Source organism: Mytilus californianus, unplaced genomic scaffold (genome assembly GCF_021869535.1).
Source record: "Mytilus californianus isolate M0D057914Y unplaced genomic scaffold, xbMytCali1.0.p SCAF_11, whole genome shotgun sequence".
Classification (NCBI taxonomy): domain Eukaryota; kingdom Metazoa; phylum Mollusca; class Bivalvia; order Mytilida; family Mytilidae; genus Mytilus; species Mytilus californianus.
The window spans coordinates 10,300,369-10,324,229 of NW_026262593.1; the positions used below are offsets into that span (position 1 = coordinate 10,300,369).

Sequence of the window (23,861 nt, forward strand, 5' to 3'; positions counted from 1 at the left end):
TGAATATAGAGTAATACATGACCAAATGTTTGATTTTTTATGTTCTTATTTTGGTTCCAAGGAAACGCTGGTCAGATGTATATTGCGGTATTCAGACATCCGAGTTTTGAATGAACGGACACAATTAGAATCTATTAATGAAAAACATAACAAATTTACTATACTGATATCAAAGAAGTTTGAACAGGATTACTTTGAGAGAATAAAAAAATGATTTACAACTTGGCAAACTGTATCAATGTTTTTGCAATTCACAGATGAAGCATGTAAAATATAGAGCTTCATTTCTCAATTTATTACAAACCATAGATTACAACTTTCTTTTTAAACAAAATGTCCGAGAAATTTTCTTCACTATATTCTCACACTAAAGAAAGAATACAATGAAGACTCCTCAGATGCGGTTGACGATGATAATCTGTCGGAACCTTTTATCACATCATGCTTCCGAGGATATTATGATATAGTTCATTTCTTTATCACCAAATATGTCGATTTAAAGTACTGTTATTTCTTCAATACACCTCTGACAGCTGCATGTAGTGGAGGAAATGAGAAGATTGTACAGTTACTTATAGACAAAGAATGTGATCTTAACCAAACTGATGGTATGGGAGAGACACCTTTGACAGTTGCTTGTTCTGAAGGAAATGAAAAGATAGTACATATACTTATGGAAAGAGGATGTGATATGAACCAGGTTGGTTGTATGAGAAAGACACCTCTGACAGCTGCTTGTAGTGGAGGAAATGAGAAGATTGTACAGTTACTTATAGACAAAGGATGTGATGTTACTCAGGCTGATGGTACGGGACAGACACCTTTGATAGCTGCTTGTACCGGAAAAAATGAGAAGATAGTACATTTACTTATAGAAAAAGGATGTGATCTTAACCAAACTGATGGTATGGGAGGGACACCTTTGACAGTTGCGTGTTCTGAAGGAAATGAAAATGTAGTACAGATACTTATGGAAAGAGGATGTGATATGAACCAGGTTGGTTGTATGAGAAAGACACCTTTGGCTGCTGCTTGTAGTGGAGGAAATGAGAATATTGTACAGTTATTTTTAGAAAAAGGATGTGATATTAACATGGTTGGTGGTATTGGAGAAACACCATTGACAGCTGCCTGTCGTGGAGGAAATGAGAGGATAGTACAGTTACTTTTAGAAAAAGGATGCGGAGTTAATCAGGATTATGGTATGGAAGAAACACCTTTGATAGCTGCCTGTTGGGAAGGAAATGAGAAGATAGTCCAGTTACTTATTGACAAAGGATGTGATGTTACCCATACTGATGGTATGGAAAAGACACCTATGACAGCTGCTTGTTGGGGAGGAAATGAAAAGATAGTACAGATACTTATAGACAACGGATGTGGTATTAACCAAGTTAATGATATGGAAGAGACACCTTTGGTAGCTGCTTGTTGGGGAGGAAATGAGAAGGTAGTACAATTTCTTATAGAAAAAGGATGTGTTATTAACCAGGTTAATGGTATGGAAGACACACCTTTGGCAGCTGCTTGTTTAGGGGGAAATGAAAATATTGTGCAGTTACTTATAGACAAAGGATGTGATGTTAACCAGGCTGATGGTAAGGGAAAGACACCTCTAACAGCTGCTTATAGCGGAGGAAATTACAAAATAGTACAGCTACTTATAGACAAAGGATGTGATGCTACCTAGGCTGATCGATGGGACAGACACCTCTGACTTTTTAATAATATGCAAAGGATGTGATATTCACAGACTGATAGATTGACACAAACTCCTCTGCCAGCTGCTCTAAGGGAAGAATTGAGATGATAGTTTATTGACTTAAAACATGTGGACGTGGTCAAGCCATGCTGATGATATTTGACAGGCATCTCTGACAGCTGCTTGTTGAAAACAAATGAGAAGATGGTACATTTATTTATAGACAAAGGATGTTTCTTAACTCGGCTGATGGTTTGGGTAAGACACCTTTGACAGCCGCTTGTTCTTAAGGAAATGAAAAGATATTACAAATACTTATAGACAAATTATGTAATGCTAACCAGGCCGATAATTGGAATGAAAAATCTCTCACAGAGGGGGGTTAGAGGACAACATATTTACTGATAAATGAAGGAGCTTATGTTATAAATGCTTAAAAATAAAAGAACAGACTTCTAATGTCCCCCGCGTTGCACATATTTTATCTATCTAAGGTACAAGGGCAATAACCAGAAAAACTTTCTTTTTTTTTTTGGTTCTTTAAAACAAATTAGAATATACTATAAGTTTTATAAAAATCTGGCAAGAATTGTACCCGTGAGAGCGCTAACGAGGCCATTTTCCATAAATTTAATATTTCCAAGGGGCACAACTCTTTAAAAAAAGTCGTTAGGCCACCATTGTAGAACTTGTCCGAGATATTTCTGATATTAAGCTATAGTATAGGTCTTATAAATATCTGGCAAGAATTGTATTCGCGAGAGCGCTAACGAGATCATTTTCCATAAATTTAATATTTCCAAGGGGCATAACTCTTGAAAATAAAACGATCGGCCACCATTATAGAACTTGGCAATAACTAGAAAACCCATTTGTTCTGGTTCTTTATCAAACAAATTATACTACACTATAAGTTTTATAAAACTCTATAAAGAATTGTACCCATGAGAGTGCACGGACGCACGGTCAGACGGACGGACAGACGACCGGTATTTCTATGTCCCCCGCAAAAGCGGTATATCAGCCAGATAAACAAATCACTTCCAGATCATGTTTAAAAGATAAAAACAGTAAATTTTTTAACTGTTACCAATTTTGGTTTGGCTTTATTCAAGTGTTTCTTACTTTTAGACAGAAAATTATCTACCTTAATACGAGGCTTTGTTATGCCTTATTTCAAACTCCTAGTATTGAACTGTGCAAGCTGCATCAGATAAAAATTAAAATTTTCTTCATCTACGACTGCATAATTTGAACACATTACTAACCATTCAGTTATGAGAGTTGTGAAAGTTGCTTTTAAACACGAAAAACTAATATATCAAGAGTCATTCGAAAACCATTTATCCAATGAAAAAGATGACACCATGGCCAAAAAATAAAAACGACAGAAGGACAAACAAAGGAGATAAACATTACATATAAAACCAAATACTGAGCAACATAAACCACACCATCTCGGATAATCTGGAATGGTCAGCAGTTCCTGTTCCGTGTACCAGTCGTGTTGCGCAAGAAAGTGTAAACAAATTGGCATTGTGGAACATATATGTATTCAAATGAGACACAGATATTCAGTAACGGTTAACAAGCCATTATAACTTTCGAAATAAGGACTTCATGTTTATCATTAAAATTAGTTGTCGATTTCTAAATGAAAGTCAAGATATGAGGCCGAATTACCCGTATCAGTAGTATTATGTATTTCAAGTTCATTTAGATAGATGCAGTCAAAAAAGTCGACAAATGTGCAGTCATTTAGTGACAGGACATCATCACCTTTATAGTGAAAAGTGAAACTGATAATACATAAAGCCAGCTTCTTTTTATTTTTTCTTGTTGAGCTTCTGTATGAAGTCTGCATTATAAAAATAAAGGAACAGGTCGGCAAGTAGATAGGCACAGTTGGTTCTTATATACATGCCGATAGAAAATCAGATCTTCAAGTTTAAAATGATGAATGCTATGCTAAAGGGTAGAGTGACCAAATGTTTTAATAATACAGCATGCAGAGAGAAGCTTTGATTGAGTGTATTCTAACAGATCTTTTGAATTTGTTTGTATCCACATCTGATTCACATCATCCCTAAGGTAGATGTTATTAATTTCGAATGATGTTTCGTATAGCCCTTGTCATATAACGGCTTTTGAAAGGAAACTTATGTATTTTGGGTATACATTATAGTGAATGAATATCCAATTCATTATCTTTGTTATACATTAAAGGTACCCTCTTTACTACACAAGATGTGCCTCTCGACAACTAATGTCTCTAATGAGATGCTCGAAGGCCTTTCACCTGACGATTATTGTAAAATCATGAAAGTACTTGTGAATATTAAATGATATATGCATGATCCGATGATGATGTTGTAAAATCGTGTTGACAAATATTTCGGCTGCAAAAATGTGAAATTTATATATGGCATTCATACCAGTGGAGTGACTGTTAAAAGTCTATGTCTTCAGTGTTTACTTACAAGTCAAAAATTATTTGTTCCCAAAACACGTATAATAAGCACGCTGACAAAAAGCTTGGTTATAAGGATTAATCAGCTCTCACCAGCAATTGTGAAAAGATTTTGGTGCTACGGAAATCCAATACGGGTGGCTCGGGGAAGATCTTGGATAGTGTATTATGTTTCTCAATTTCTTTCCAATATTCACATGAACGGTGTCATGATTTGTCAAATTTAGGATGATAGGTCAGCACAAACGGGGCTCTTATGTTGACCCTTTGTTCTTTATATAGTAAAGTTCATCTCGGCTGATGCAGTTAGCGCGGGAGAAACCACTGTTAACGTCTTTTCTTTTGTAGACCCAATTTTTCAGATCATCGCGAAGTTCTTATAATCGCTTTTTCACAGTATTAGCAAGTGAAGCAAGTCTGCTTTATTCTGATGGCCTGGCTGTACGGATTGCTCTTGGTGCAGTGTTTTTGATGACAACTCGGAGGAGAAAGATATTGATGTTTGTCTATAGGCTTGCTATTCAAATCTGTAAACATGAATCAACCTTCACTAGTGTGGCAGTTTCAATAAATGTGATCTTAGAGGCAGGGATTTCATTAATGAACTTTAATGACGGGTGGCAGCCGTTGGCATGTAGAATGAACACATTTAGTTCTTGTTCAATATTCATTTTTTTCTCTTCAAGAGCATTGTTAAGGAATAATAGTTAAGTTCCCATCACGGCTATCAGTTACTACTAATGGCTTATCATATCGAGATGTAACTATCTGTTGTTGATTATGGTCAAAATTAATACCGGTTTCATTAACATTCGATATCAGTTCTCGTTTGTTTTTAAGTTGTACTTGTCCACAACTTTTCTCAGTTCTTTGACTTAATTGTCAATTTTCTGAGTACAAAAAATTCAAGGCTTACTTCTCTTTTCTTTGGCCTTACACATTTCCAATTAACATATTACTAATCCTTCTTTTGTTCGACCTGCTTCCCTATAGTGAAAATCATATTTACATCCAGAAGAATCAATTTCCTTCTACAATAGCCTTAATTAAATCTTGTAAGCTTTTTAAGGTGATCTGCAATCTATGTCGCTTTGACCTCTAGTGAACAAAGTAGACAAGGTAAAATGCATAGCTGATGATTCTGGATTGTGTATTCAACATGAACACTCTAGCTCCTCTCCGTATAACTTCTCTCGTTCTTTTGACATGTTAACTGTCTTTCTATTTTGGATGTCCACTGTCTTAAACTACAGTGAAAAATAATCAAGACAACAAATGAAATGAAAGTTCGTTAACCTAAATTTCTTTTAATTTTACCCTATCCTATTAAATTATTAAACAGATACAAATTCTATGATATGTATTGCTTATGTCTCCATTTTGAAATGCACGGAAGAGTTTTCCTACTGTTTGGAGTAAACTCGTTCAAACACATAGGAAAGAAGCATTATTCTGCATCAATTATTTCAGACTATAATGATAACGATATTTGATATTAGGATCAAATAGAATAAAGAATCGAGTAGGATTTTCTAGTTCAATACTGAAAAATGGTATAAGTAGAGTAGTTTGCAGACGACGAAATATTTGCATATTTGCATTTGTTTATGGCAGTGACATTTGTCATTTTTCACTTGCGTCAGATGAGACGATATGTCAGAAAGACCGACACAGAGTTACCAGGTATAAGCAATTATATGTCACCATACGGCCTTCCACAATAAGCAAAACACAAACCATTTATACAGCTATAAGAGGCCTCGGGATAAAAAATTAGAAACAATTCAAATGATAAAACTAATGGTTAACTTATAACAATACCATTTACAAAAAAATAGTAATTAAGACAGGCATGAACTAACGGCAACCACTGAATTAATGGGTGCTTGCTTGTGACTGGCACATCAAAAATATTGCGGGATTAAAGATATATATGTGAACGCTCAACCTTCCTCTAACCTGGGACACTTGTGTTTGTATTTTCGCTGTATGTGATCTACTTGATTTTCAACTTGAAAGATTGAAGGATATACCGGTATACACATGCCTGTGTAAAGTCAAGAAACTCAGTCTAAGGAAAGTGCGAATTATAAAACCGTTTCTTATGTAGAGTATTGATATTTTCTTTTGACAACGAGATGCATTGTGGGAAAATTGCAGACAAATATCACATTTGTTACTAGAAAAGAAGATTATTTGGTAAATAATTGTTTTCCTTTTTAAATCAGGGACGTTTTCAACAGAACATATATAACTTCAAATGCATTTTATACATTTAATTCCAAGTTTTTTGTATTCATACAAAAAATATAGGCAAATTTGATTAAATGAAACCTATATGTACGATCTATTATTTTGAAGTGTATAAATAATAAGACAATAATGTAGCAACGACAGTGGATTGTATTTTCAATGTGTTCGATTGCCTTTTAAGCTATAATCACGTGTTATAGATTGATACTGCTATATATTCTTATATAAGTGCGAATTTTTCTAAAAAATTGTGATATGTTTTTATTATGAAACACTTATTTATGCGATACTTTTCTCTTATGAAAACAATAACAACATTATTACAATATGCATTTCAAACAAGAAACATCGTCATTTGTGCATGACAATTTAGATGGATAAGCTAAATTATCATCGCTGACACTGATATTTCGTACATTGTATAAAATGAGGAGATGGGGTATGGTTGCCAATGAAACAACTATCAAACAGATTCCATTATGACACGAATTTAAGCAATTATAAGTCAACGAACGGCCGTGAAAAGTGAGCAAAACCCATACAGACCGCTATAAAAGAACATGACAAAAAGTGAAGCGTTTCAAATAAGAAAAACAACGATCTGATTAATGACAAAACAAAACGAAAAACAGATATAACATACACCAGCTGACGACAACCACTTCATAACAGGCTCCCGACTTGGTACATACAAAATATGGTAGGTTTAACATGTTTGAGAGCGCTCTACGTTCCTCTTACCAGGGACACGGTGTACCAGCAAAACATAAGAACTACCCGTAAAAAAAGAAATGGCTTGGCAAATGAGATCGGCACGAAGCACAAATACATATCAAGTAGAAAAAGACACACAGTACCGATCTAAGAGTACTCGCAGCTACTCAAAGTTATTAAAAAGACAATAACAACTACTAAATAAATCGTGTTCTCCCAGACTAACGTTTTAATAAGTACACATTCAATTGATTTAGTGTAATGACGTCATAAACAGTAAATGTCATAACATAAGTGCATTAATTTGACAGGATGAAGGACCATAGCTTTTTATAAATGTAAGAAAACCCATATTTAGTTATATCTAATTTATCAAAAACACAATAACATTGAGAATGGAAATGGGGAATGTGCCAAAGAGACAACAACCCGAGGCGGGCTTTAGCTGGCCCCTAAAACAAAATGTGTACTAGTTCAATAAAAATGGACGTCACACTAAACTCCAAAACATATAAATGAACTAAAATTAAAAAAGCATACAAGTCTAACAAAGGCCAGAGGCTCCTGACTTGGGACAGGCACAAAAATGCGGCGGGGTTAAACATGTTGTGTGAAATCTCAACCCCCCCCCCCCCCTCCCCCTATACTAATCTAAACATTTTACGGTTGCACTTGATTATATTCCTTAAAAAAGACATTGAAATGTAGGTAATGATCGAATTCAGATTCTATTGATTTTATAGTTATGCATAAATCTCACCTGTTTGTCGCGTTTGAAGTAATCCCGGAACTAATCTATTGATGTTTGTTTATATCAAACATATTTTTCATTGCCGAAAACATCTTTTTTTTCTCATGAAGTGTCTGCATATTTACAATTTCATAGTAGGAAATATCGCTACTACACATAAGAAACGTTTTTTTTTTTTTTTTCGATTCGCACTTTCCTTAGACTGAACCTTGTTTCTTTCATTATAATATTTTTATGTTTTGTCATCATGAGAATGTGGTGTTCATGGTAGATATGGTTGATATGGACTGTTAAATCAGTTTAAACTTTTTTAGACTCCATTTTGAACAATTGTTGAACACGAGATATTGCATAGACAGTTGTCAATTGATTTAGACCGTATGTTGACTTCTTGGTATCTTTTGGGTTTTGCATCGTTGGATTGCATTTGAGTTGACATATGACCCAAACCTTCTTTTGGTCATATCCACAATATAGCCACCGATACAGGAATATAGTACGGTGTGATTTCTATACTATCATAATTAATTAATGCACTTTAAACGTGTATTATGCAACACTATCACGGGTAGTAACCTCGTCATATCGAAAAGCGTTTAGTACAGTGATTTTGTCATAGTTTGGTTAAGATGAACATGGTTGTGTTAAGTGTTTTTGATGACAAACAGTGTCAAAATATAAACATTCGAACAGTTTGTTAAAGGAACTAATGACAACAAATTCAAGCTGGTAAGTATCTTTGTTTATAGCTAATATGTTAGTACATCAAAATTTGTATCATATAGTTATTAATTTGACACAGAATAATGCTTGCGTATGTCAAAATTTAAAAGTTGTGATTCGTTTCTAATGCATAAAGAAAAGTGGTTTGCTTACTGTCTGCTACATCATATATTTTGTTATGATATAAAACTGCCGTCAATTTTCCAGAAAAACAGCCCCTAGTGCACACAATTTGAGATTACAGAATATTCGGTGTCATGGTTTGGTTCATTCGTGTCATGGTTTATTTCATGTTGAACATGGTTCAGTTATGTCATTCTATTCGTGAATGAAGGAAGAGTAACGATCAAAATAAACAGACATTATATATATTGAAATACTCTTTTTTAAATCGTTTTATTTGGAATACAAAAGGACATATATACGCACATTCAATGTAGTATTATATATATTAAGTACATGCAATCTGATTGCCAATGAGATAACTATCCACCGAGACCAAAATGACGTAGATGTAAGCAACTATATGTCGTCGTACGGCCTTCAACAATGAACAAAATCCATACCTTTTAGCAAGCCATAAAAGGCTCCGACCAAATTATATGTAAACAAAATTTAAATGAGAAAACCAATGTATTATACAATATTACAAAAATATAATCATTTTTATTCGTTCTTAATAATAATTGATAAAAGTTGACATTAAATCGGCTTCATTCTAATTCGGAATTGTGATTTTTCATATATCTAAATTCTGAACTTGTGTGTATTTTTTTTTATTTTAATTTTACTAATAGTTTTTACAAATTTTACAAGTGATGCCGCTCACGATATCATCGACAGAGTCAATCATGGACATACGGAGAAAATAATCTATGTGAAACAGAAGCAGCTCTTTCTGTTTTTGTAATTATTATCTCAAAAGTTAGTTTAAAAGAGCAGTGACTATTTGAATTATAAAAGCAAAATAACAAAAATACGGGACTTTGAAGAAAATTCTAAACGGAAAGTTCCTAATCAAATGGCAAAACCAAAAACTGAAACACATCAAACGAATGGATAACAACTGTCATATTCCTGACTTGGTACAAACATTTTTTTCTGTAGAAAATGGTGGATTAAACCTGGTTTTATAGCCAGCTTAACCTCTCACATGTATGACAGTCGCATAAAATTCCATTATATTGACGACAATGTGTGAACAAAACAAACAGACATAATAGGCAAAAATGTCAAAAAATAAGGGTACAGCAGGCAACATTGTGTTATAATCTTAGTCACTATAAAAACAAAACAAAAATTTCAACAAAGAAAAACAAAAAGGCATATAGACAAAGCACATAAGCAATAACGAAAGACAAGAATACAAAAATTTACCATAGCACAATAACACAATGACGGGATGTATAAGTACCGAGCCACGTCAAATGGATTGGGCCAAAAATAGACTAAACAGTTAAATAAGTAATAATTTACAAAGACACATAAAAGAGTACCATAACACGGCATTAAGGTGACAAACAATGTCAGTACTTAGAATGTTTACTTAAAGACCATCGTTTATTATTTGTGAAGTTGAAAGGGAATATTTACCCACAAGGTCTTCCGATGAACTTTTTTTGAAAAAAGGACGAGACGTTCTTTGACATATATGTACCACTGGTTCATCAACTTTCTGCTTAGACACTGGTGACGGTTTACAAAGTCTAAGTAGTATCTGCAAGCTCTTTAATAACGAATGAGTTGGGAAATGTATATCCCATATGCAGGAGAAGTTGGTATATTGCTACTAAGGTTGGAGAAACTGATAATTTTAAAATTAAAATCGTTTCGTTTGTCATTGATTCTGGTACTAAGATGATCGCTCATGTCAAATTCAAGGTATAAGTCTAAAAATAAGGCAGAGGAAGCCGTGTCTGTTGTTCCTTTAATTTCTAGTTCTTGGGGATATATTAATGGAATTCAATCAGAAAAGTCTGGATTGTTAATGGAAAGAACAATATATATGAATGTGAAATTAAATAATCTGGCTTCTTTGATCTTCTTGTTATTTACAAATGTCTGAAGGAACTCCGACTAATAGGAAGATAAGAAGAGGTCGCTGCCGCACAGTATAGAAATACCTACAATTTGGTGACAAAGTCTACCTCCAAATTCAACAAATAAGTTGTCAATAAGAAACTCCAGCGTACTGGTCACTTGTTCCTCTGTGTAGCATGTTTTATTTTTTTATTCACTATTAACAAAATATGCCGTATGGTATCCAAAAGTAATAAATGTATAGCGTGCACTACCATTTTTATGTTGAAAAGCATTGTAGATTTAAATTATTTCTTTTAGACGATTTTCCAATGACACTTACGGAATGGTGGTACACAGGGTTGAAAAATTAAACATTTTGATAGAACTAATTTCAGAGAAATATCGAGATTTACATTTATTCAGAAGTTCTTTAAGAGTTTTTTTTTAAATCCATATATGGTTAATACCACTACGCGAGTAAACAGTTTCATGGTATTTCTGAAAACCCTCTTTCATTGAGGAAAGAATCTTTGTCAATCTAATGGACAATTCTTTCGTCGAACATGCAGATGAGCTGGCAATGTACGGCCGTTTGTATGGAATTTTGTGAAGCTTAGGTATCTAATACAAACAAGGTAAGTCCTCCGATTTGCTGCTCAAAGTAATGTTCATTGAAGCTATTAAGGACTTATGAATCACCAAAATCTCATCCTTGTCAAATGATGTTTTTGTATGTGGGATTACATGAGTGCTCATTTATTCCTAATTCTTTTACAAGACACTCGTAGTAGTACGATTTGCATACACAGACAAGCCACGAACAGTTAGATTGCTTAATGTACGCTTTGCCAATTACAGCATCGAATTTTGGTTTTAAAGGCCATTTTTCTTCTTAGTCAGTTGGTAAATTGTGTAACTTCGTTTAATTACAAGCGTTTTCAAACAAACTATCAATATTGAGCTGAAACACATACATATTAATTTGGATCTAAACCATGACAAACTTGATCAAAACCATGACGAATTTCTTGACACTTAACCAAACCATGTCATAGCTTAACCAAACCATAGCAATTTCGATAGTTTGCTTATTCTGCGTTAGTTTCTTGAAAACAACAATTCCAATGTAGATCGTTTGGCTAACAATGCAAATTAAAACATCTTATTTGCTTTTTATTTGCTCGTTTGAATAGAACTGAGGCAATCGTTCGGGGAAGTAACTTAACACAACCATGTTCATCTTAACCAAACTATGACAAAATCACTGTACTAAACGCTTCTCGATATGACGAGGTTACTACCCGTGACTATGCATTCTTAAATACGGTTTGATATAAATTGTTTTATATATTATTTGTCGTTTAATGTACCGGTATTGTAGTGTTCAATGTTTTATATATATATATATATATATAGATAGATAGATTTAAGCTTATTGTACTGAAATGTACCTAATTTTGTTGCTAAACTTGTGTGTGTGTGTGTTTTTTTTTGGGGGGGGGGGGTTGTGAGATTGAGTTCTTAAAGTGGTTTAATGCCCCAAGCTGGCGACTCTGTCAGTGATCGACTCCACTAATATTTAAATTTTACATATCCTTTAGAAATTGTTGATTTTGTCTAGGACAATCTCTGTTCACTTTTACAAATTTTGTGGCGACCTACAGAAATTTAAAATTGTGTGTTAATTGTTATTTTTTACCGAGTGTAGAGGTATCTATATGAGATTTCATGTATCCTTGCGCTACAGTCTCATAGACGCATACCTCAAGTTACTCTTATCTATAAAAAATAAAACGTAAACCAATGTCCTAAATAGGAAATGGTTCCACGTGCAACAAAAAATGTTAAAGTATTCTGACCCATCCTTCATACTTCTAAGAAGAGTTTGCCAGTTATAAAGGGCTTTGCGAAACAAAGATTTTTTAAACACCCATGGCAAGGCTCCCATGTCAAGGCTCTATTTCAGCTTTTGTTAAAACCTCAAAATCTTTTCGACTGACATATAGACAATATCATAGCGTTTGTAATACCAACAAAAGACGGATAATACCAAAGAGGCAATCATATATCGTAATTCGAAGAGACATGGACAACACCATGGAAAAAACAAACAACGACGAAACGACAAACAACGGTCTACAAACCACTACTTTATATTTCGATTATCTTTCGTTAGAATATTTATTGCAGCGTCCGATTAAAACAATCAAACGACGTGCTGATTTTTTAAGAGTTCTATATGATCACTAGATATCAGAAATAGCCGATAAAAACGAGTTTAAAAAACTTAGATATTCATAAGCAGGATGCAACAGTGATAATAACAAGAGATTACAAGTCTGTGGGGATTAGAAAAGGTACTGTCAAAATTCGTAAAAATTATATTGTGTAATTAAATAATTTTTCAATGGTTTCTAAAACTTAATATATATATATACAACCTTTAAGAGAGTCCGCTGTCATCATTTTCTTACATTGGCTCTTCTAGAAAATATTACAGTTTTTGTCTGTAATGTTAAATGTCTATTTAATTGAGAACAATACTCTCTCTCTCTCTCTCTCTCTCTCTCTCTCTCTCTCTCTCTCTCTCTCTCTCTCTCTCTCTATTATATATATGTTATCTTACTTGAAATAAATGATACACATACAATACCTCTTGTATTTGATGTAGTTTTCTTGTTTTGATTGTGAGAGGACGTAGGTTTAATCATGTTTGTGTCAACATAACATGGTCTCTTGGTGAGAGTTGTCAATCATACAACATCTTCTTTTTATATTAACAATGGTTTTTACGGCTTTGCCGCTAAATACTCAGCATTTTGAGGTGGAAGCAGACTAATCAGAGTCAGATTAACACTTCCGGGCTGGATGACGTATGTTTTTGTGGATTGTTAACCTGTGAACTCGCACAGGAAATCCGGCTTAATGTGTCGGTCTAGTATTGAGCTAGATTCCTATTTCTATCGTCACAAAGTATTCTCGTTATGTATGGACTGGTAGTATAATACATCAGTCCATTATATTGTTTTTTGTGTTTAACGCTTATTTTAGCACTATTGGCTATTACATAGCTTTTTGATTTGTGGAGAGCAGGAATTCCAAGAGAGAGACACCGTCTTTGTGGAGTGTGTTTTAGTTAAAGGATAAACCTTTGTTAATTTTGTATATATATTTTTTTTAATTTTATCTTATTTATATGTTTCGGAGTTTAGTGTGACGTCCATTTTCACTGAACTAGTACACATTTAGGGGCGAGCTGATGCCCGCCTCCGGGTGCGGGATTTTCTTGCTGTGTTGAAGACCCATTGGTGGCCTTGGGCTGTTTTCTGCTGTTTGTTCGGGTTGTTGTCTTTTTGACACATTCCCCATTTCCATTCTCAATTTTACCTTTTTTTACATATACCCTGCATATATCGTACTTGAGTTGGCCTTCAAAATGATTTGATTCGAGTGCAATTGAGAAAATTTAAGATTTTGTTGACGAAAGACACGTCTGGTGTACTAATCTAGACCAGGTATCACTGTTTGGATTTTACACCACAACAATTTTATCAATAATGCAAATTTATTGTTCATCGTTGTTGTCAATCTTCCGATCAAGATTTATAAAATGGGTGGGGTAAAGTTAACAAAAACATATATGAACCCAACAACATTTTCATGTGTTAATAGTCCTAGGTCAGAATCCTTGAAATAAGTGGTTGTATCACCCATCTTGTATACTGATTAACGTTACTTAAAGAAAGGGATGAAAAAAAGCAGATTTTATTGTTCCTTTACAATTTATTAGACACCTGTCAGTTGTTAAATAATGTTTGCTGACATCTAGATGTTTTTTGCAATATTTGTCGTTAGTTTGCTGTCTCATTGCCATATTACTCACATCGCATTTTTTAATGTAAAAAATGATATTTATGAAGCGAACAAGATACTTAATTGGCTTTTCAATCATCCTTTGCTAATAAACAGACTTATTGACAAAGTTATCCACATAAACAATAAATATCAAAATAAATATAAAAAGTTCGCAATAAGAAGTCAAATATAGAAGTCAAAGTTTCATTGCGCATAACAATAAGATATCATATGAAAATAAGAAGATTTGGTACGATTGCCAATGAGAAAACTATCCACCAAAGTTCAAATGAAGTGGTTGTAAGCAATTATAGGCAACCGTGACAAACAAAACCTGTCTCCATTACAATAAAACTGACATGTTTTATATTGTTTATTAATACTTTTAATCAATGATCAAAAATTGGATTGTGTGTATGGGTCATCTTTTATGTATAGGTTTGATAATACTTGGTCATGTTTTTTGAATATTTAAAGCCCAAGGCGTAGCCAGCTATAATTTAAGTTAAAAAGAAAAAAAATAAATATTTCCTTAAATGGTAATAAAAAAAGCAATGGCTAACTGAGTAACTAAGGTATGAACTTTTTAAAAAAAAAATTTTTTTTATTTCAAAATTACAAAATTATTCTGCAAATTTTATATATTACTATGTTTACTAGCCAGTATATTCATTGTCAACTCCCCCAACCCAACCCAACCAAAACCCAAACCCAAACCCCCAACCCCCCGTAAAAATAAAACAAAACCAAACCGCCCATACCCAATCCCCCACAACACTTAACCACGAAAATCAAATGGCTGTCCTTACATTATAACCTGCTCCTATTAAGTATGACGTCACTGCGCTCAATTCACATTGTTGTATTTTTAGCCGTTGCATACAGATAACTATATTTGTACACTTGAGACATATTGGGTTATGACCTTGTTTACATTAGGATAAAAGTTCACTCATAACTTGAATCCATGATGGACCCAAAATCGTAAGTTGATCTTTTAACATAACATAATTGTTGTATTTTCAGTCATACCATTAGTGAAAGCCTTAATTGTTAAATTTCTTTTTAGATCGATTGTCTCTTAGTCATTTCAAATTAATGTAATGTGTAGTAAAATTTTGTCACGTGTTATAAGTAACATACTGTACACAAAATATGATATACCTTACACACCATTTGAAAAGTGGCGATGCCAAAGCACAACTATTATGTACAGGCTATACGAAAAGTGGTAATGTCAAAGCACAACCTATTATGTACAGGCTATAAGAAAAGTGGCGATGCCAAAGCACAACCTATTATGTACAGGCTATAAGTAAAGTGGCGATGCCAAAGCACAACCTATTATGTACAGGCTATAAGTAAAGTGGCGATGCCAAAGCTCAACCTATTATGTACAGGCTATAAGTAAAGCAGATGCAGTAGGTATAACACAGGTCCGACCAGTTTTTTTCTATTCGTACAAGTGTGGACACAGATGAATGTGGATAGTATGTTTGGATGTTTGACAGTGTTTTATATGACAAAAGGAGTTCTATGTTTATGTTTTTCCTACATGTTGTTATTAACTGTATGGCACGATGACAACCAACCTGAGCATGAGGAGTGTTGTTTAATTAATATTTAGATTTTATGTTCAAGACGGACATGGAAGAGACACTAATTGCATTAATTACCAAATGATTATGATAGAATATTTTCCACATCTTTGATTTTGGATACATATTTTAGCTAGGAGAGCAACACATAATAGGTTCATTTTTTCATGTGATTTTTTTTTAAATGGGAGATGATATCTGAGAACATGATATCAGGAGGCTGTAATTCAGTGGTTGTCGTTTGTCTATGTGTTACATAATATTTGTTTTTCTTTTATTTTGTGTACATAAATAACATAAATGACTATGTGTTATGGGCTTTGCTCATTGTTGAAGGCTGTACGGTGACCCGTAGTTGTTAATTTCTGTGTCATTTTGGTCTGTTGTGGAGAATTGTCTCATTGGCAATCATACCACATCTGTTTTATATGTATTTGCTCACTATTTGTATGGTTCTATTTATATTACTTTGTGGTGGATTGTAAGTATCATTAGTAAAATATTTTGTTAAAATGTCGAAATTGTTTCTCAGATTAGAAGACATTTATTGGTTTTTAGTAATGACAATGCCTGACATGATGCTTGGGGCTAGAAGAGCTAGAAAGTAAACTTCTGTGTTGTTTTTATCAATTCTTTGATAACATCTCCTCCAAAGCTGGCCGAAGCAAAAAAAACTTTTGACCAATATGAAAATGATATCAACAAAAAAGCCTTTGTGAGCATGCTTCAAAGACTCATAACTGCTCCAAAAGTAATCTGATAGAATTTCAAGCATATCAAGTGGGTATTATGAAAATCTACTTAATATGTCTAAATATCAAAAAAGTTATAGTATTCAATATGAAAAAGATATTGCAAAATTATTCTCTTTTCAATTTTTTTTGTTATATGGATACAAATATAAATGATACCAATACAGTATTTGTTGTGGTATGAAAGTGTAGTAATTAACATTTACTGTAACAATGTTAATTCACACAAATTAAGAAATAAACAAATGAATGAAAAATGTTGAACATGTACAATGAAATATAATTTTAGAAATCAATTAGGCCAGATAGGCCTTATAAATTTTGCCTTTTTTTTTAACATACTGAATGACCATTTACACTCAGGACAGAGTCATCAGTAGGCAGTACAGATGTATTTAAACAACCTAGCATCATATTGCTAGTAGCGAGTGTAGCATTGTCGGGTAAATTTGTTCTTTTTTTTTAAATTTGGTTATTGGACAAAAAATGTTTGGTTCAAATCATAATAAAATGCTTTTATCTCCTTATTACTTACATTGTACATAGAACATGTAGAATGGATACTACCCTGACAAATCCTTGTACATGAGAGTTGTCTGTCAAATCTTTATTTCACAAAGAATGAATTGCATAACAATGAACTGAGCTCAAAGCAAAGCACTTTAATAATACACTTAGACAAAGAGCTCAATCCAGTGATATACTTTGTACTACAGGTCCTTCATGAACATCCTATCCACCAAAACCATATCTCACAAACATGCCATACTACATGGTTGGATCAGAGGTCCTGAAAAAGACATGAATTTTATTATCGTATTTTAATTATATATACACAGGTTAAAAGTTATATACTCCAACGGCAGTCTTTCCTGCTAAAATGTCATGTGTAGAATGTGATATACCATTTTTGGGTCTATATGGGTACTGTTCTTTATATTTATTAGGTCATTTTGACACAGCAAAATATATAGAAAATGTTAACTTTGATCTGGAAATTGAGTTCTTTTTCGCAAAATAAACCCACTAAAACTAAACTTCGAATGCAAAAGACCCCTAAATGGCTAACAGATATTGCTATAAAGAATAGTCCATGATGATTCTTGTTATTAAAGAGTTCATGAAATGTACACCGATTCTGTCAGTTGAATGGACTAGAATGAGATAAGTTATATAAACATAAAGGTTTTTTCAACAGTTGTGGTGTAAATTAAATCAGTTTTATTTTATGGTTGACATATTTAAGTATATATGTAGATCATAGGCTTTTCAACACATTGATATTTTACAATATCGATTATCTATTTATTGTTATGTTGTTAGTATTTTTCACCTTCCTAAAACATTTTTAACGCAACATGAACACAAGCTTGATAGATCTTGATAGGGTGTCCTCACATATTTTGACGTTGCTCAAAAATTTTTGTATATGTCATTGTGGTCTGTTGTGGAGAATTGTCTCATTGGCAATCATACCACATCTGTTTTATATGTATTTGCTCACTATTTGTATGGTTCTATTTATATTACTTTGTGGTGGATTGTAAGTATCATTAGTAAAATATTTTGTTAAAATGTCGAAATTGTTTCTCAGATTAGAAGACATTTATTGGTTTTTAGTAATGACAATGCCTGACATGATGCTTGGGGCTAGAAGAGCTAGAAAGTAAACTTCTGTGTTGTTTTTATCAATTCTTTGATAACATCTCCTCCAAAGCTGGCCGAAGCAAAAAAAACTTTTGACCAATATGAAAATGATATCAACAAAAAAGCCTTTGTGAGCATGCTTCAAAGACTCATAACTGCTCCAAAAGTAATCTGATAGAATTTCAAGCATATCAAGTGGGTATTATGAAAATCTACTTAATATGTCTAAATATCAAAAAAGTTATAGTATTCAATATGAAAAAGATATTGCAAAATTATTCTCTTTTCAATTTTTTTTGTTATATGGATACAAATATAAATGATACCAATACAGTATTTGTTGTGGTATGAAAGTGTAGTAATTAACATTTACTGTAACAATGTTAATTCACACAAATTAAGAAATAAACAAATGAATGAAAAATGTTGAACATGTACAATGAAATATAATTTTAGAAATCAATTAGGCCAGATAGGCCTTATAAATTTTGCCTTTTTTTTTAACATACTGAATGACCATTTACACTCAGGACAGAGTCATCAGTAGGCAGTACAGATGTATTTAAACAACCTAGCATCATATTGCTAGTAGCGAGTGTAGCATTGTCGGGTAAATTTGTTCTTTTTTTTAAATTTGGTTATTGGACAAAAAATGTTTGGTTCAAATCATAATAAAATGCTTTTATCTCCTTATTACTTACATTGTACATAGAACATGTAGAATGGATACTACCCTGACAAATCCTTGTACATGAGAGTTGTCTGTCAAATCTTTATTTCACAAAGAATGAATTGCATAACAATGAACTGAGCTCAAAGCAAAGCACTTTCATAATACACTTAGACAAAGAGCTCAATCCAGTGATATACTTTGTACTACAGGTCCTTCATGAACATCCTATCCACCAAAACCATATCTCACAAACATGCCATACTACATGGTTGGATCAGAGGTCCTGAAAAAGACATGAATTTTATTATCGTATTTTAATTATATATACACAGGTTAAAAGTTATATACTCCAACGGCAGTCTTTCCTGCTAAAATGTCATGTGTAGAATGTGATATACCATTTTTGGGTCTATATGGGTACTGTTCTTTATATTTATTAGGTCATTTTGACACAGCAAAATATATAGAAAATGTTAACTTTGATCTGGAAATTGAGTTCTTTTTCGCAAAATAAACCCACTAAAACTAAACTTCGAATGCAAAAGACCCCTAAATGGCTAACAGATATTGCTATAAAGAATAGTCCATGATGATTCTTGTTATTAAAGAGTTCATGAAATGTACACCGATTCTGTCAGTTGAATGGACTAGAATGAGATAAGTTATATAAACATAAAGGTTTTTTCAACAGTTGTGGTGTAAATTAAATCAGTTTTATTTTATGGTTGACATATTTAAGTATATATGTAGATCATAGGCTTTTCAACACATTGATATTTTACAATATCGATTATCTATTTATTGTTATGTTGTTAGTATTTTTCACCTTCCTAAAACATTTTTAACGCAACATGAACACAAGCTTGATAGATCTTGATAGGGTGTCCTCACATATTTTGACGTTGCTGAAAAATTTTGGTTGACATATGTATCCTCTTCTCATCATTTTTCGTGCTATTAAGAATGCATACTGTCGTCACAATTTCCATTGAAAAGGCATGCATAGTACAAATTCATATGACGTACGAAAACATATGATCTGACCATATACATGTACATGTATGTATAGGTTATCAGCTTTTCTACACATATTAGCCAGTAAGCCGCAATGAACCTATTATGGAGAGTGAGCGCAGGTAATGAGCTAAAATGAATCAAATTGTGTCATCAGTGGGGGATATTTTAAGGGATCTATATGAAGAAAACCTGATCATCTGTTTATCGTTCTATTACTGGCTTTTTCACCTCGCTAACTTGGCCTGAGACAGTTTTTACAGACGAAAGGAAGCTTGATAATTACTCCTCACACACATGTATAGATTATCGGCTTTTCTACACGAATATCGTAAAATGTTAGCCAGTGAGCAGGCCCGCAATGAACCTTTTTAGTGAGTGAGCCCAGCTAATGAGCTAAAATGAACCAAATTGTGTACTCAGTCACAGTTGGTGATATTTTAAGGTATCTACACAAAGAAAACCTGATCATATAAATCTCAGTGGCGGATCCACACCTTTTCATAAAAGAGTGTGGGGGGGGGGGGGGGGCGCTGACTGACCTAAGGGTTGCCCACTCCCGTCATGCTTCCCCAGTGGCAGATCCGGGGGAGGGTTCCGAGAGTTGGAACCCCCCTTTTTTTGGACGATCAATGCATTTGAATGGGGACACATAGTTGGAACACAACTCCCACACCCATTGTCCTGAGTTGGGAACCCCACTTTTATAAAATGGCTGGATCCGCCCCTGCTTCCCTATAAAATCAACCAAATTTTCCACACCCCTGGATCCGTCTATGTTACTGTTTATCGTTCTGCGTAATACTGGCTTTTTCACCTCCCTTACTTGACCCTAGACAGTTGCTTATCTCAATATCTGTTTATCGTTCTGTCACTGGCTTTTTTTAGACTAGAGACTTCATGTGTACAAACCTGACGTCAAACTCGTGTACTATAAAAGAAGACACAAATGATTTCACATTAAATCCTGTAACATTACATCTAAAGATAATTATAATCCAAAGTAAATTATATTACGATGTCAATGGACTAAATTCCCGCGCAAATGTCATCACTGGGATAGACCAAAACGAATTTTAGGTTTATGTATCATTCACATTCCGATCAATTTACTCAGTTAAATAAAATATATGTGTTAACTGTTTTTATATTGGTTTTGAATTTAGTTAATATATCAGAAAAAAAGATTTATTTCTCGCAGATAGCCCTCAATACTATACACCAACTCGACACTGAAGCTAAAAAACCCTAAAACATAATAGTATATGGAATCGTCCAAACGGATTACCTAATATTGTTATAGGTGAAATATGTAGATTCAGAATTGTGTACACAGAAATAAGATATGGCAAGCCGTTGTGGAATTTATTCCCTATTTATTAATATTAAAAAATCATTTATTAATATTAAATATTATTTTTTAATATTAATAAATCGATTTTTTAATATTAATAAATATTTTTTAATATTAATAAATAGGTAATTTTTAATATTAATAAATGGGTTTTATTTATTAATATTAAATATTCAATTTTTAATATTAAATATTCGATTTCTTAATATTAAAAAAATAATTTGTAATATTAAAAAATAGATCCTATTTATTAATATTAAAAAATCATTTTTTAATATTAATAAATCATTTTTTAATATTAAAAATTCATTTTCTAATATTAATAAATGGTCTTATTTTTTAATATTAAAAAATGAATATTTAATATTAAATATTCAGCTTGATTTTTTAATATTAATAAATCATTTTCTAATATTAATAAATACGCCACCTATATATAAGAGTTGTTTGAGCGCTTTTATATACGATGATCATACGTTACTGCAAGCATGTAGCTGAACTAGATCAGTGGAAAATATGAATAACAAAAATATCTACGAAACACCGGCTTTTATCCTGCTATCAACTAATTGTTGCATAACAAGTTCAAAAAAAAGTTTTGTTTATTTTTACTTGTACAAATAAAGCCTCTTGTACTCCACCTCCATATTGAGCAAACGGCCGTAATGAGAATATTTCTGTTTCTGCCGTGACAGTTCAATTTCGATCAACTTCGCGGTCAGCGGTTAAAACTATGTAGATTTCTTTAACATGTTGTAGGATATAAATAATAAATGTACATTGTCGGAAATACTAAACGTATGTGTACTCGCTACTAAGAAAGAAGAGAAAACCTGGAAAAGAGTTGCTTTTCGTTCTGTTTCTAAATCTGGAACAAAATAAGTTTGATTTTAACAGGTAAATGTAATTACAGGTGACCAGATTATCAAAGCTTTACCTGTTATATTCATGATATTGTTAATATTTGACATAACAATAACAACTACCCCCAATAAATGGCAAGCTGACATAACAGGAAAAAAGTAATAAAAGTTATTTTTATGACTATTCAAAACAATAAATTAATTCATACACGAAAACGAAATTTTGAAAGATTTATATTCTTACGGTTGCTGTTTTTTTTTTTTTATCTTTTTCTCTAATCTTTTATTCTAATAATCACTTTTTACATTGACTTGCATATTTTAACACACGACAAAAATCACAATCCAGTGATAAGAAAACTGTTTTTTTTTTATTAAATTTAAGAAAGGACTTTCTAGACAATCAGTTAGGTTTTTTTATTACTGAAATCTATAAAACATTTTTTTTATATATTTTATGAAAATACAAGTAAAAAACATTACTAAACATAAACATATTAATAAAAAGCTGCTCATTTAATAGAAAAAAATGATAATAAAAAAAAAAGGTCCCAGAAAATAAGCCTTCTACAATAATTATTGTATATTACCTCTATGTGGTTAGGTGACGTCCCATAATTAATTTAGAGCTCTTCAAAGTAGACGAAGAACATTAAGAAAAGAAAGTTCAGTGAAAATGGACTTCACACTAAACTCCAAAACATATGAATAAACTAAAGTTAAAAAGCATACAAGACTAACAAAGGCCAGAGGCTCCTGACTTGGGACAGGAGCAAAAGTGCGGCGGGGTTAAACATATATTGTGAGATCTCAACCTAGCCAATGTAGAATAAATAATACGATATATGCAAAATATACAAGTGTTCTAAGTCTAGACCACACAAGCGGCGACCAAAGACACCGGTCATCGTTAATTGATGTAAAAAAGGGAGAAATAGAAACCATTTCAGCCAAAAGGTATAAAATAAGAGAGTTTATCATAAATACATTTTTCAAGGCCATACATTTCACGGCATGATGATACACTTTTATTACAGTTACTTATCGGGGTTATCTAGACGGCAACAGGTATATTTTCATTTTCATCAAACAGCCCAACGAAACATATTCCCAAAAGACAGCTGTACAGTCCTTTTTTACTGCACCTTATTTATTGCACCATGTGCACTTTTTGTTCCTCATAGCAATTTAAGATTCGTATAAAGTAAGAACATTTCTGTAGATGCTTTGTTTTTGTCCAAAATAAAATTTGATAAAGCAAAGCATATATTGACATTTCTGAAATAGAGATTTAAAAAAATATTATTTCCTTACAAAAAAATGATTATAAGGTCCTTTGTGGTCCTATGTGCTACATTGTGCTTTTTTTGTGCTCAAAGGAGGTCCTTTGTGGTGTTTAAGAGACAACAAAAAACATGCTGTCATAGTGAATTGGAATGTAGAAAAATAAGTCTCAGAAATAATAACTGT

At 32.8% G+C, this 23,861-nt stretch overlaps 2 protein-coding genes across 45 annotated transcripts in view; one reads left to right on the forward strand and one right to left on the reverse strand.

The window, feature by feature from the left end:
• The window catches only part of LOC127719523 (collagen alpha-1(XII) chain-like), a 565,245-nt gene that overhangs the window by 196,425 nt on the left and 344,959 nt on the right, over nt 1-23,861 (reverse strand). The gene's annotated exons all lie outside the window — the stretch shown is intronic.
• LOC127719528 (sulfotransferase 1B1-like) overlaps nt 15,332-23,861 on the forward strand; it is a 34,526-nt gene continuing 25,996 nt past the window's right edge. Inside the window, exon 1 of the mRNA XM_052225734.1 lies at nt 15,332-15,474. Coding sequence (XP_052081694.1) covers nt 15,458-15,474 — 17 coding nt within the window. The 5' untranslated portion in view covers nt 15,332-15,457. The remainder of the gene's footprint in view (nt 15,475-23,861) is intronic.